Source organism: Salmo salar, chromosome 23 (genome assembly GCF_965601325.2).
Source record: "Salmo salar chromosome 23, fSalSal1, whole genome shotgun sequence".
Taxonomy (NCBI): domain Eukaryota; kingdom Metazoa; phylum Chordata; class Actinopteri; order Salmoniformes; family Salmonidae; genus Salmo; species Salmo salar.
The window spans coordinates 25,328,971-25,343,185 of NC_138313.1; the positions used below are offsets into that span (position 1 = coordinate 25,328,971).

The 14,215-nt window shown below is 41.4% G+C and overlaps 1 protein-coding gene across 1 annotated transcript; it reads right to left on the reverse strand.

Annotated features, from left to right (window-relative positions):
* Nucleotides 1–1,741: 1,741 nt before the first annotated feature.
* On the reverse strand, nt 1,742–12,263 carry LOC106584247 (calcium-activated potassium channel subunit beta-2-like). The gene is made up of 4 exons (XM_082967858.1): nt 12,196–12,263; nt 10,980–11,175; nt 2,007–2,287; nt 1,742–1,784 (listed from the first exon to the last, which is right to left on the reverse strand). Exons 1-4 carry the CDS (start codon nt 12,261–12,263, stop codon nt 1,742–1,744), a joined length of 588 nt encoding a protein of 195 aa, XP_082823984.1.
* Between the last annotated feature and the right edge of the window lie 1,952 nt (nt 12,264–14,215).

Sequence of the window (14,215 nt, forward strand, 5' to 3'; positions counted from 1 at the left end):
GGTTTACTGTAGTTTGAAGGCATGTACGGCAGTAATAGTCTCTGGTTACCATGGAGATGACCTAATTCACTGTCTGAATGTGATCTCTGGTCAAATAAATCCCATTTATTTTGGGAGATCGCAAAATAGAACTTCTACATTCAACAGAGTAGAAACAAATTGATTCAGAAGAAAAAACACGTTTCTTGCTGTTACTTTTTTCTCAACTTGTTTCTATTACTTTCTACCACCTCAAGTTAACGCACTTAGTAGGTAGCTAGCGGGCTAGCCAGGTAGCTTTATAGCCATGGATTGTGCACCTTCCATTGTTTAGCTATGTAGCTAGCTAGCTAGCTATACACCAAGCTTGCTGGTTGACATTTTCCTTTTGCAACCAGGGCAACTGACTTAAAGGTAAGGAATTTACTTAAGGTGTTTTATATAAAACATCTTAAGAGTTTCCTTTAAGGGTTTACCTTAAGGAATAATTTCCCCTTACCTAAGGGAATTGTTTAAAGGCGTTTCACATATTTTATTAGTTAAGGGCATACTTAAAGGGGCTTTATGGTAGTTTGAAGGCATGTATGGCAGAAAGAGTATCTTGTTACCATGGAGACAGCCTGATTCACTGAATAAATGTCTGGTCAAAGAGATGCTTTGATTTTGTGAGAAAGCAAAATATAACCTCTACAATCAAGACAGGATAACCACATTGCTTCAGAAGATAATAAACCGCTTTTCTTGTAGATACTTTTTTCTCAACTTGTTTATATTGCTTTATAGTACGTCAAGCCACAGTAGCTTACAGGGTAGCTATAGCTAACTAGCCAGCTAGCTTGTATCCATGGATTGTGCACCTTCCATTGTTTAGCTAAGTAGCTAGCTGGTTGATGTTTTCCTTTTGTCACCAGAGCAGATGAAAGCAACATTCACCTCCACAAATGCTGTTTACATTGATATCCATAGTGAATGAAACACTTAAAAGGACCTCACTGGAACCCTTAAATTTTCACTAAATTTAAGGGGGAAATTCACCTTAAAATGTTTTGTGCAACTGACTTAAAGTTTAGGAAACTTTAAAGGAAAAGATGAGGGGGAAATTAACTTAAGGTGTTTTATGCAGCCAGGCCCAGGCACTGAAAATACAGTTTGCCTCAGTATATCTACCCATTTCAGAGAAGGTCCTGTAGAATTCCTGTCTGAAATGCTGAGCAATCTATCACAGTCTTAGGGCCAGAAATTAAGGCATTTTGTATTGAACAGATGCCCTGGGAAGTTGCATTGTACTTCGATCTAAGCATCCTAGTGACTAAGACCTATTGTGATGTGTAATTACTGCTACACCATATTGCAAGGAAGTATTTATCCCAAACTATTAGCTTGGAATGGAGTCTCTACAGATCCAGGGTTACAGCATAGATAGTCAACACCTCGTTCAGGGGTGTCGCCCCCAGCCGCCTGTAGTTGTGTAACCCTCCACCCAATACCAGTAACACAAGGAGCCAAGTTTAGATCAGTATTTTGGACAATGCTTTGACATAGTTGTCTCGGTCAAACTCGCTTGGCGTCACTGCCTTGTTGTCGCAGTGTGAATGGATCATCAATGCTGACTATGGGTTCAAGGGCAGATTAGGTCCAGTGTTGGCCACTTCTTTCAAGCCATCACTTATTATGATTATGCCACTTATGGAGGTGCAGAAAAGAGATCCCATGAAAAATCAGTGTGCCCCAAAGTCATTGACTTTCACCTGCCATGACACAGCTACCGGGAGCTCATATCAGTCCTATTGATTTCCTCAGAAGACCTAGAAGAATCATGTGGGGAATATAAGCCCCCAGATCCCCTGTTGCTCAGCTCTCGTACACAAGTCTTTAGCACAAATGGAATATAAAGAGCTTCCTTAAGGTTCCTAGGCTGCGTATGAAAACCAGGGCCTTGTGCTGCTACTGTAGCCTATCCCTTGGCCCCTGTAGCCTGGCCCCTGTGCCCTGGCCTTGTAGCCTGGCCCCTGTCCCCTGTCTCTCACCTTTTGATTCTGCCCAGCTGTTCACACATGATGGACAGGTACTGGGTGAGCTTCACCATGGCGATGATGATGGTTCCACCAATGAGGGAGCAGGTTGGCCAAAAGAGTGAGTGGAACACTGCCAATCGTCCATAGATGCGTGTCAGTAGAGCACTGTCCTGCTGTTCACCTGGGTCCATGTAACATAGCACCTGCTGCTGTGTTTTCAGACGCTCCAAGATTTTCATGACTACAGTGTGGATCGCATTGAAGTCCTTCTGGCATTTGGGCACATAGAAGCACTAAGAGAACAAAGACAGATTTATTATGAATACAGTGGGTTAACTGCGTGTCTTGGATGAGTTGAATTGAAATGTAACCTCTAGAATTTGTTGTCAGCTGCAAGTTTTTTCCCCCATTTCCCCTCACCTCACGTAATGTATTGAGATGGAGTCGTCTGAAGTTAATTAGAACTCAATGTCCTTCCGTTTCTAGTGTTTTTATGTGGGTGCAATGTGATAAACTATTTATTTATTTTTAGCGAATTATGGTGGATTAAACCATATTGTTTTCTCATTGTTACAGGGCAATACCACGATAACAGAGTGATGCTGAGAATCAGATCACAGTTAATAAAAAAAATATATATTTTATTTTTCACTTTAAAATGTATGTCAAACAAAAACCAATGATTGCAAAGTAAAACAAACAATACCTATGCACAAGGACTACTTTTAACAATTTTCACAGACAATTTTACAAAAACACATTAACATGAAGAATTAGGCACACCACATAATTTCAACGTGGAAATGTGGGTAATATTTGGTTGAGAAGTTGATCAATGAGATTTCAACCTTTATTCACCCACTCAAAAAGACAGCCAGAAGTTTGTTGAATTCCCAATGTGTTATCACTATGCTTTCAACCATCTTTAAAAGAACAACCAAATTCCAATAGAAAAACAGTGTCTGATTTTGGTTTAGTTGTCATCTAAATGTGTTTTCAGTGCGCATCCAACAATTTAAAAGCACAACAAAGTTCAAATGGTAATACAATGTCAGATATGTTGTGTTTATACCACAAGTTCATGTATTATCACTGTGCACTGTCACGCCCTGATCTGTTTCACCTGTCCTTGTGCTTGTCTCCACCCCCCCTTCAGGTGTCGCCCAACTTCCCCACTGAGTATTTATACCTGTGTTTTCTGTCTGTCTGTGCCAGTTCGTCTTGTTTGTTCAAGTTTTTATTATTATTATTTATTTATTTTCACCTTTATTTAACCAGGTAGGCTAGTTGAGAACAAGTTATCATTTACAACTGCGACCTGGCCAAGATAAAGCAAAGCAGTGAGACACAAACAACAACACAGAGTTACACATGGAATAAACAAACATGCAGTCAATAACACAATAGAAAAAAAGTCTATATACAGTGTGTGCAAATGAGGTAAGATAAGGGAGGTAAGGCAATAAATAGGCCATAGTGGCGAAATAATTACAATTTAGCAATTAAACACTGGAGTGATAGATGTGCAGAAGATGAATGTGCAAGTAGAGATACTGGGGTGCAAAGTAGCAAAAAATAGAATAAATAAATAACAGCATGGGGATGAGGTAGTTGGATGGGCTATTTACAGATGTGCTATGTACAGGTGCTGTGATCTGTGAGCTGCTCTGACAACTGGTGCTTAAAGTTAATGAAGGAGATATGAGTCTCCAGCTTCAGGGATTTTTGCAATTTGTTCCAGTCATTGGCAGCAGAGAACTGTAAGGAAAGGCGGCCAAAGGAGGAATTGGCTTTGGGGGTAACCAGTGAAATACACCTGCTGGAGTGTGTGCTTCGGGTGGGTGCTGCTATGGTGACCAGTGAGCTGAGATAAGGCGGGGCTTTACCTAGAAAAAGACTTACAGATGACCTGGAGCCAGTGGGTTTGGCAACGAATATGAAGCGAGGGCCAGCCAACGAGAGCATACAGGTCGCAGTGGTAGGTAGTATATGGGGCTTTGGTGACAAAACAGATGGCACTGTGATAGACTGCATCCAATTTGCTGAGTAGAATGTTGGAGGCTATTTTGTAAATGACATCGCCGAAGTCAAGGATCGGTAGGATGGTCAGTTTTATGAGGGTATGTTTGGCAGCATGAGTGAAGGACGCTTTGTTGCGAAATCGGAAGCCGATTCTAGATTTAATTTTGGATTGGAGATGCTTAATGTGAGTCTGGAAGGAGAGTTTACAGTCTAACCAGACACCTAGGTATTTGTAGTTGTCCACATATTCTAAGTCAGAACCGTCCAGAGTAGTGATGCTGGACGGGCGGGCAGGTGCGGGCAGTGATCGGTTGAAGAGCATGCATTTAGTTTCACTTGCATTTAAGAGCAGTTGGAGGCCATGGAAGGAGAGTTGTATGGCATTGAAGCTCATCTGGAGGTTAGTTAACACAGTGTCCAAAGAAGGGCCAGAAGTATACAGAATGGTGTCGTCTGCGTAGAGGTGGATCAGAGAATCATCAGCAGCGAGAGCGACATCATTGATGTATACAGAATTGAACCCTATGGCACCCCATAGAGACTGCCAGAGGTCCGGACAACAGGCCCTCCGATTTGACACACTAAACTCTGTCTGAGAAGTAGTTGGTGAACCAGGCAAGGCAGTCATTTGAGAAACCAAGGCTGTTGAGTTGGCCGATAAGAATGTGGTGATTGACAGAGTCGAAAGCCTTGGCCAGGTCGATGAATACAGCTGCACAGTATTGTCTCTTATCGATGGCGGTTATGATATCGTTTAGGACCTTGAGCGTGGCTGAGGTGCTCCCATGACCAGCTTGGAAACCAGATTGCATAGCGGAGAAGGTACGGTGGGATTCGAAATGGTCGATGATCTATTTGTTAACTTGGCTTTCAAAGACCTTATAAAGGCAGGTTAGGATAGATATACAGTTGAAGTCGGAAGTTACCATACACCTTAGCCAAATACATTTAAACTCAGTTTTCACAATTCCTGACATTTAATTCTAGTAAAAATTCCCTGTCTTAGGTCAGTTAGGATCACCACTTTATTTTAAGAAAGTGAAATGTCAGAATAATAGTAAAGAGAATGATTTATTTCAGCTTTTATTTCTTTAACCAACATTCCCAGTGGGTCAGAAGTTTACATACACTCAATTAGTATTTGGTAGCATTGCCTTTAAATGGTTTACCTTGGGTCAAACGTTTCGGGTAGCCTTCCACAAGCTTCCCACAATAAGTTGGGTGAATTTTGGCCCATTCCTCCTGACAGAGCTTGTGTAATGGAGTCAGGTTTGTAGGCCTCCTTGCTCGCAAACACTTTTTCAGTTCTGCCCACAACTTTTCTATAGAATTGAGGTCAGGGCTTTGTGATGGCCACTCCAATACCTTGATTTTGTTGTCCTGAAGTCATTTTTCCACAACTTTGGAAGTATGCTTGGGGTCATTGTCCATTTGGAAGACCCATTTGCGACCAAGCTTTAACTTCCTGACTGATGTCTTGAGATGTTGCTTCAATATATCCACATAATTTCCCTCCTCATGATGATGTCTATTTTGTGATGTGCACCAGTCCCTCCTGCAGCAAAGCACCACCACAACATGACGCTGCCACCCGCGTGCTTCACGGTTGGTATGGTGCTTTTCGACTTGCAAGCCTCCCCCTTTTTCCTCCAAACATAATGATGGTCATTATGGACATTTCTCCAAAAAGTACAATCTTTGTCCCCATGTGCAGTTGCAAACTGTAGTCTTGCTTTTTAATGGCGGTTTTGGAGCAGTGGCTTCTCCTTGCTGAGCGACATTTTAGGTTATGTCGATATAGGACTTGTTTTACTGTGGATATAGATACTTTTTTTACCTCTTTCCTCCAGAATCTTCACAAGGTCCTTTGCTTTTGTTCTGGGATTGATTTGCACTTTTCGCACCAAAGTACGTTCATCTCTAGGAGACAGAACGTGTCTCCTTCCTGAGCGGTATGACGGCTGCGTGGTCCCATGGTGTTTATACTTGCGTACTATTGTTTGTAAAGATGAACGTGGTACCTTCAGGCATTTGGACATTTCTCCCAAGGATGAACCAGACTTGTGGATGTGTGCAATTTCTTTTCTGAGGTCTTGGCTGATTTCTTTTGACTTTTCCATGATGTTAAGCAAAGAGGCACTGAGTTTGAAGGTAGGCCTTGAAATACATCCACAGGTACACCTCCAATTGACTCAAATGATGTAAATTAGCCTTTCAGAAGCTTCTAAAGCCATGACATCATTTTCTGGAATTTTCCAAGCTGTTTAAAGGCACAGTCAACTTACTGTATGTAAACTTCTGACACACTGAAATTGTGATACAGTGAATTATAAGTGAAATAATCTGTCTGTAAACAATTGTTGGAAAAAATTATTGTGTCATGCACAAAGTATATGTCCTAACCGACTTGCCAAAACTATAGTTTGTTAACAAGAAATTTGTGGAGTGGTTGAAAAACGAGTTTTAATGACTACAATCTAAGTGTATGTAAACTACCGACTTCAACTGTAGGTCTGTGGCAGTTTGGGTCTAGAGTGTCTCCCCCTTTGAAGAGGGGGATGACCGCAGCAGCTTTCTATTCTTTGGGGATCTCAGACGATACGAAAGAGAGGTTGAACAGGCTAGTAATAGGGGTTGCAACAATTTCAGCTGACAATTTTTGAAAGAGAGGGTCCAGATTGTCTTGCCCGGCTGATTTGTAGGGGTCCTGGTATTGCAGTTCTTTCAGAACATCAGCTATCTGGATTTGGGTGAAGGAGAAATGGGGGAGGCTTAGGCAAGTTGCTGTGGGCTGTTGACCAGGGTTGGGGTAGCCAGGTGGAAAGCATGGCCAGCCGTAGAAAAATGCTTATTGAAATTCTCAATTATCGTGGATTTATCGGTGGTGACAGTGTTTCCTAGGCTCAGTGCAGTGGCAGCTGGGAGGAGGTGCTCTTATTCTCCATGGCCTTTACTGTGTCCCATATCTTTTTGGAGTTTGTGCTACAGGATGCAAATTTATGCTTGAAAAAGCTAGCCTTTGCTTTCCTAACTGCCTGTGTATATTGGTTCCTAACTTCCCTGAAAAGTTGCATATCGCGGGGGCTATTCAATGCTAATGCAGTACGCCACAGGATGTTTTTGTGCTGGTCATGGGCAGTCAGGTCTGGAGTGAACCAAGGGCTATATCTGCTTATTTAAGATGGTGTGGTAAGCACTTTTAAAGAATAACCAGGCATCCTCTACTGACGGAATGAGGTCAATATCATTCCAGGATACCCGGGCCAGGTTGATTAGAAAGGCCTGCCTGCTGAAATGTTTTAGGGAGCGTTTGACAGTGATGAGGGGTGGTCGTTTGACTGCAGACCCATTACGGATGCAGGCAATGAGGCAGTGATCGCTGAGATCCTGGTTGAAGACAGCAGAGGTGTATTTGGATGGCAGGTTGGTTAGGATGATATCTATGAGGGTGCCCATGTTTACGGATTTGGGGTTGTACCTGTTAGGTCCATTGATAATTTGTGTGAGATGAAGGGCATCAAGCTTTGATTGTCAACCAGCGTTTTGTCTCAGCGCCTGCTTTTCCCCAGTCTCTCTTTTTCCTCGTCCTCCTGGTTTTGACCCTTGCTTGTCCTTATTCCGAGCCTGCCTGCCATCCTGTGCCTTTGCCCCTACTCTGGATTACCGACCTCTGGATGACCTGACCCTGAGCCTGCCTGCCATCCTGTACCTTGGCCCCACTACTCTGGATTATCAACCCCTGCCTGCCTTGACCTGTTGTTTGCCTGCCCCTGTTGTGCAATAAACATTGTTACTTCAACACAGTATGCACTTGGGTCTTACCTGAAACCTGATAGTGCTCCACCTAATAGCACAACCAAATGACCTGGATAGCAGTTGAGATTACATTAAAACAGGGGTGTCAAACTAATTCTATGGAGTGCCTAGTGTCTGCAGTTATAGCAATTATGAAGATCTCCACAGACCTGTGACCTTTGCATGCTATCTTGAACATGCACATTTCTATGATTACTTAATAAGAAGACATTTATAGTTACAGTAGGCTAACCTCAAAATGTAGCCATGGATGTGTTACTCATTTTAAGGTTGAATAAATATCGTTACATTAGTTTGTAAGACAAAGAAAATTGCTTCAATTTAAGGTTATTACAAAATAAATAATAAATTGTATTTGGTTGACAACGCAACCAAATATCAACATTTGGAGGATATCTAATGCCTGGATAGTTTCAACTGAGCCACTGGCTTAATCCTATTCTGTGACTTTTATTTTTGGTTTAGTTGGAGACAGTGTCACCAGCAAGCACCACCACACCATCACACCTCATCCTTGCTCCAAAAATCTCAAATCTGTACTCATCAGATCAAAGGACAGATTTCCTACCGGTCTAATGTACATTGCTTGTGTTTCTTGGCCCAAGCAAGTCTCTTCTTATTATTGGTGTCCTTTGGTAGTGGCAATTCAACCATTAAGCCCTGATTCACGCAGTCTCCTCTGAACAGTTGATGTTGAGATGTGTCTGTTACTTTATTTGGGCTGCAATCTGAGGTGCAGTTAACTCTAATGAACTTATCCTCTGCAGCAGAGGTAACTCTGGGTCTTCCTTTCCTGTGGCGTCCTCATGAGAGCCAGTTTCATCATAGCGCTTGATGGTTTTTGTGACTGCATTTGAAGAATTTTTCATTTTTTTTTAAATGTTCTGGATTGACTGATCTTCATGTCTTAAAGTAATGATGGACTGTCTTTTCTCTTTGCTTATTCGAGCTGTTCTTGCCATAATATGGACTTTGTATTTTACCAAATAGAGCTATCTTCTGTATACCAGCCCTACCTTGTCACAACACAACTAATTGGCTCAAACGCATCTACAATGTAGAAAATAGTAAAAATATAGAAAAACGCTTGAATGAGTAGGTGTGTCCAAACTTTTGACTGGTACTGTGTATCTCATCTTTCCACAGAGTGGTCATAATACTTTGTAGGTCAAACCGTTCAGACGCTACAGATTATTTTTATTTTTTTTCGGGATGTATCATGGTCTGATCAACACTGCTCTAGCTCTGTCACCTTTTACCCCAGATGTGGAAGTACGATATAAGCGAATGCGGTTGATTGAGACGCATCCAATGTAAAACCAGATATCTCTATTTTAAACTGACAGATGAATATGGGGATTTTTTTATTATGCTAATTAGATTTCCGCGGGGGCGCGGACATCGACCTTGGGGGTTATAACTTTGATTTTTGTTTGAGATGGAGACGTGAATCCAACATATTAATGATTAACTTAAGGATTACATTTGAAATCAACCAAAGTTCAGAAACCCTAGGCCGATATGTGTTGTCTATTTTTAGTTGAACCCTAGGTTGAATTGAAACAATAGTTGATGATAACTTTGCAAATTCTACCTAGTGTATTCGGAAAGTATTCAGACCGATTGTAAAGGGTGCGTACTGGCGGCAGAGAAGTCAGACGCAGGAGAGCAAAAACGGTGTTTCCAAACGTTGCAGTTTAATAACAAAAAAAACACCGGAAAACAGAACAATTAAATAATGGGTACATAACCCGACGCACACCAGAACAGACGTGCACAAGCAATTAGAATAAACAATCACCGACAAGGACATGAGGGGGAACAGAGGGTTAAATACACAACATGTAATTGATGGGATTGGAACCAGGTGTGATGGAAGACAAGACAAAACCAAAGGAAAATGAAAAGAGGATCAGCGATGGCTAGAAGGTCGGTGACTTCGACCGCCGAATGCCGCCCGAACAAGGAGAGGGACCAACTTTGGCGGAAGTCATGACACCGATTGCAAAAATGTCGAAAAAACTGTTTTTGCTTTGTCTTTATGGGGTATTGTGCAAAGATTGTTGAGGGGAAAAAACTATTTCATCCATTTTAGAAAAAGGCTGTAACGTAAAGAAAATGTGACAAAAGTCAAGGTGTCTGAATACTTTCCAAATGCACTGTATAGGCCTAAATAGTATCATTGATGATATACATGACTTATAAAGTATGGAAACATTTAATTTGCTTTGGTAAGCCTACCCTTTGGAATGACTTTGATAGCAACACAGTGAATATATTGATTTATTAAGAGATCTTTCAACAATCATTCTCATGGTAGCACATTGGTATTAGTCAGTGACAAATATCAAAGCTAAGCAGGACTGGGCATAGTTAAAACCCAGGATGGGATACCAAATGAATAGCTGTGGATAGATCAATTCACCAGTAAGAGGTGCTCCCCAACTATAATTGTTTTTCTGATAGTGGATATACAGTTTCAAAGGTACAAATTCAACATATTTTATGCCAGGTTTGCCTATGTTGAAAATTGATCATAGTGATGACATAATCCTGTGCTTTAAATTTCAGCCTCAAAACAAGAATTGCTAACTTTTTTTTAAATCAAATGTATTTTCCACTTAAATTCCACATCACAATACGCTGACAAATTATGTTGAAACAACATTGATTCAACCAATTTGTGCCTAGTGGGAATGCAAAATATGGTAACAGAATGACGGTTTTGTGCTGTTGGTGCCGCCATTCTGTTACCAAACTTCGCATCTGCACTGCTCTTCAAGTAAATGTGTTTTTATACAATTTTCTGTGGAAATTGTTAAAAGTAGTCCTTGTGCATAGAGTTGTATGGTTTGTTTAACTTTGCAATCATTGGTTTTTGATAGACATTTTAAAGTAAAAAAATCTGAGTCTCAGCATCATTCTGTTACCATGGAACTGCCCTACATTAAATTAATGACATGGTAAATACATATTTCATAGTTGTGCTTATATACTGTTTTGTATTGAATCATTTGATTGCACATTGCTACCACATAAGTTGCTAGTAAAGATCAAACCCGGTGTATATTTCTGTAGCTGAAGCAAGATAATGAAATATAGGGTTACTGTTAGACATGTTACGTTTAGGCATGTCCTCTGTCTCACCTCTGGGTTGGTGTCCTGTGCCTCCTCATTGTGGGAGAGTCGGACAACCTTTCCAGATGTGTTGAGACTGACAAACACCTGTAGGCACGGGTACTTGGAGCTTTTCCAGCACTCGGAGCCGCAGCTGTAGGTACAGTTAATCTCCGCCACGATGGTGGAGTTGAGCACAGTGCAGCTGGATTCCTCCGTCCACACACTACATGGCATAGGGGTGGGGAGGGTAGGGAGCAGAATTAAAGAGTTACTGACCTGTGTATAGCTAGCTCTACCCCGGTGCTCTCTGACATATTGCTGTCTGGATGCCACACAAGCAAGTTCAACATCAACAACAACTGTATCCAACAACACAACACCCATGGCTAACAATGAATTAAATGAAAAAGGAGAAGTTGTAGGAATTTTCAGGATACTGCATGATATGAAGCAGACTGAATCAGTTGAGTAGTAGAAATGGGAGAAAAGATCGACAACACTAGCAAATAGCAGATTATAGTGATTATCTCCAGCTGAATTACAAAGTCTGAATAGCCCAGCATGCTTTATAGTGTACATACTGACATTTTTTTATTAATCTAAGATCTTGGGAAAAGTAATATTCTGAATAACTTGCTTTTAACTTTCTCTTTAAGGATAAATGTTGCACTACTTTTTCACTGAATCCAAATAGAAAAGGAACGACTTGAGGTGGAATTAAATAAAAAATTGCAGCACACTGTGGTTTGGAATGACGTTGGTGCCTTGCAGTGTAATTGGTGCTGTATTGTGATAGGCTATTGTGTACTGAAGTTTGTCCCCTGTGTCCCTTGCTTTCATGCTGTAACAGTTACATTGAGCTCATAGCGCAAATGCTACTCATAAGCCTCAGCTGGCATCTTAAATGCCTCTGACTGCAATTTATGTTCACAACTAAAGTATAGAGGGACCACACCATTTGGAATGCACAGTTTTAGCTACACAGTTCTAGCTCCCGGGAGGGGCTAATATAGGGGGATTGTATAGTTTGCCATGCACTTTAAAGACAGTTTGGCTAACAGGTGTGTTTCAGTGACAGTTCAGACAGCATTTGAGCCATTATCCTAGACTAGCCAAAGTAATATACACATGGTGACACATGATGAAGATCTAACAGCAGCTTTTTCTTTGACATGCATGTGGCTACATGAAGAAAACAAACTTCAGGACATTGTGATTGACTTGGTGAGTGAGAGCAAATTACCTGTCTGAGTAGGAGTGCACCATGGTAATGCCCAGCACAAAGTACATCATCACAGAGAAGAGGATCATGCTGAGTCCCAGGAGAATAGCTCTGTCCTCCCCAGCCTTCAGCGCTGTCACTGTCTTCCTCTTGTCTAGCACGTCATATTCCCGGACCTTCTGATAAATAGTCCTGATTCATACATTACCAACACACACACACACACACACACACACACACACACACACACACACACACACACACACACACACACACACACACACACACTTAACAGGGTTGCATCATGAGGTCATCTGGCTTGACCAAATGGAATTAGTCAAATCAATACATAATTAATAGCCTTTTAAGGGTCAATATGAATTTAATTCTCTTCTCTTGGGCATGGACATGCAACGCTTGAAATAAATGATTTTTTACATTTTGCACACTGATCATGTGATTTACTTTCCATCACGAATAATGCGAAAACGTCATAGCTAATATTACTGTTGACTGGTAGACCAGTAGATAATGAGATATTCGTTTTTCCAAATACAAACTGACAGATTTTCCCTTTTATTCAAAATTATTGTAGCTTAAAGCTGGGTGCACAAATTTGATTCTCATTGATGTAATTAAGCTGATAAGCTTTTACAAACCAACAAAAAAAATCTGACATTGTAGAATTAAGCACATCCCAATCTTAGTAAAGCTTGTTACAGATGTAAGTATAATGACATTAACTAGATTTCTGATTTAAAAAAACTAATATAAAACTCAATGTCAGATTTACCAAGCATTTGTTACGGTGACAAATTTCATGTCTTAAGTCTGTTGTTCCCTCTCAAAAACAAAATTACAAACTTTTCAGAAGTGCATCATAGATCTGCCCCATGATTCTTTGTGCTGTGTAAAGTATAAAGGGTACCATACCTTCTCTCACTTCCTGATCCCTGAGCTCCTTTGCTTCCTGCCCATAGGAACATCCTCTCTGAGGACTCTTTGTGCCCACTACCACTCACAGAGGGTGTCACACAGGGCTGCTGAGACCACCTGCCAGGGACAGACACAAACACTCAGTGACCCATGTGCCCCTCAGTCTCCACACACCTATGCTGGAAGTGCCACCCCCTCAGAGCCTGGTCAGGATACCCCACAGCCAGGTGAGAAGAGTTTTCTCACTGAAGGACTTAATCAACCCTATTCATCTTCTGCAGAAAGAAAAAGCCACGTATTCCACAGAGTTTAGAGCCACTCGCCATCTACTAGGATAGTCACCAAGGCGAATCATCTTTTGAATGTTTGAAGAGCTGGAGTTCACAGAGGCAGAGAGGGAGCAGCAGCAGCACGCATCCACCTGAGGCACACGAACAGCACTCATGGCACACACGCCTTCCTGTGTGCTTCAAGCCCACTCGTCTGGCACTTAATTTCCTGCCTGTTCATTTGTTATTGACTATTCATAGTCTGAGCAACGGTGACGGGCTGGTGGAATAATGATGAGGTTTCAAGGCGCAGAGGACTTGCGAAAGCATTGATCCCTTCCGACTATTCAGCAGTTTGAGGCGAGAGGCATTCAAAGCCTCCCTCCTCCCCTGAACCTCCTCCCCAACCTCTCTCTGTTGATTGATCATAATGGAGAGCCTCCTAGCAATGTAGTTGCATTGGAGTTTTCAGGGAAAATTAATAACTGCTCGGAGTAGTAAGGAAAGTAGTGGGATTGCCCAGACCCTTTTTGTTCATATTAGGAGATTTAAACACAAACATCCACTCTCATTATGTAGATAAGGTTCATAGAGAAGGTTTTGATTGTGTGTGTGTGTGTGTGTGTGTGTGTGTGTGTGTGTGTGTGTGTGTGTGTGTGTGTGTGTGTGTGTGTGTGTGTGTGTGTGTGTGTGTGTGTGTGTGTGTGTGTGTGTGTGTGTGTGTGTGTGTGTGTCTGTCTTTGCTTATCAATAGATTATTGTGTTTCATTTACATTTACATTTACGTCATTCTATCTCCTGCCTTAGTAAAGACTCTGAGATGAATAAATAGGCTA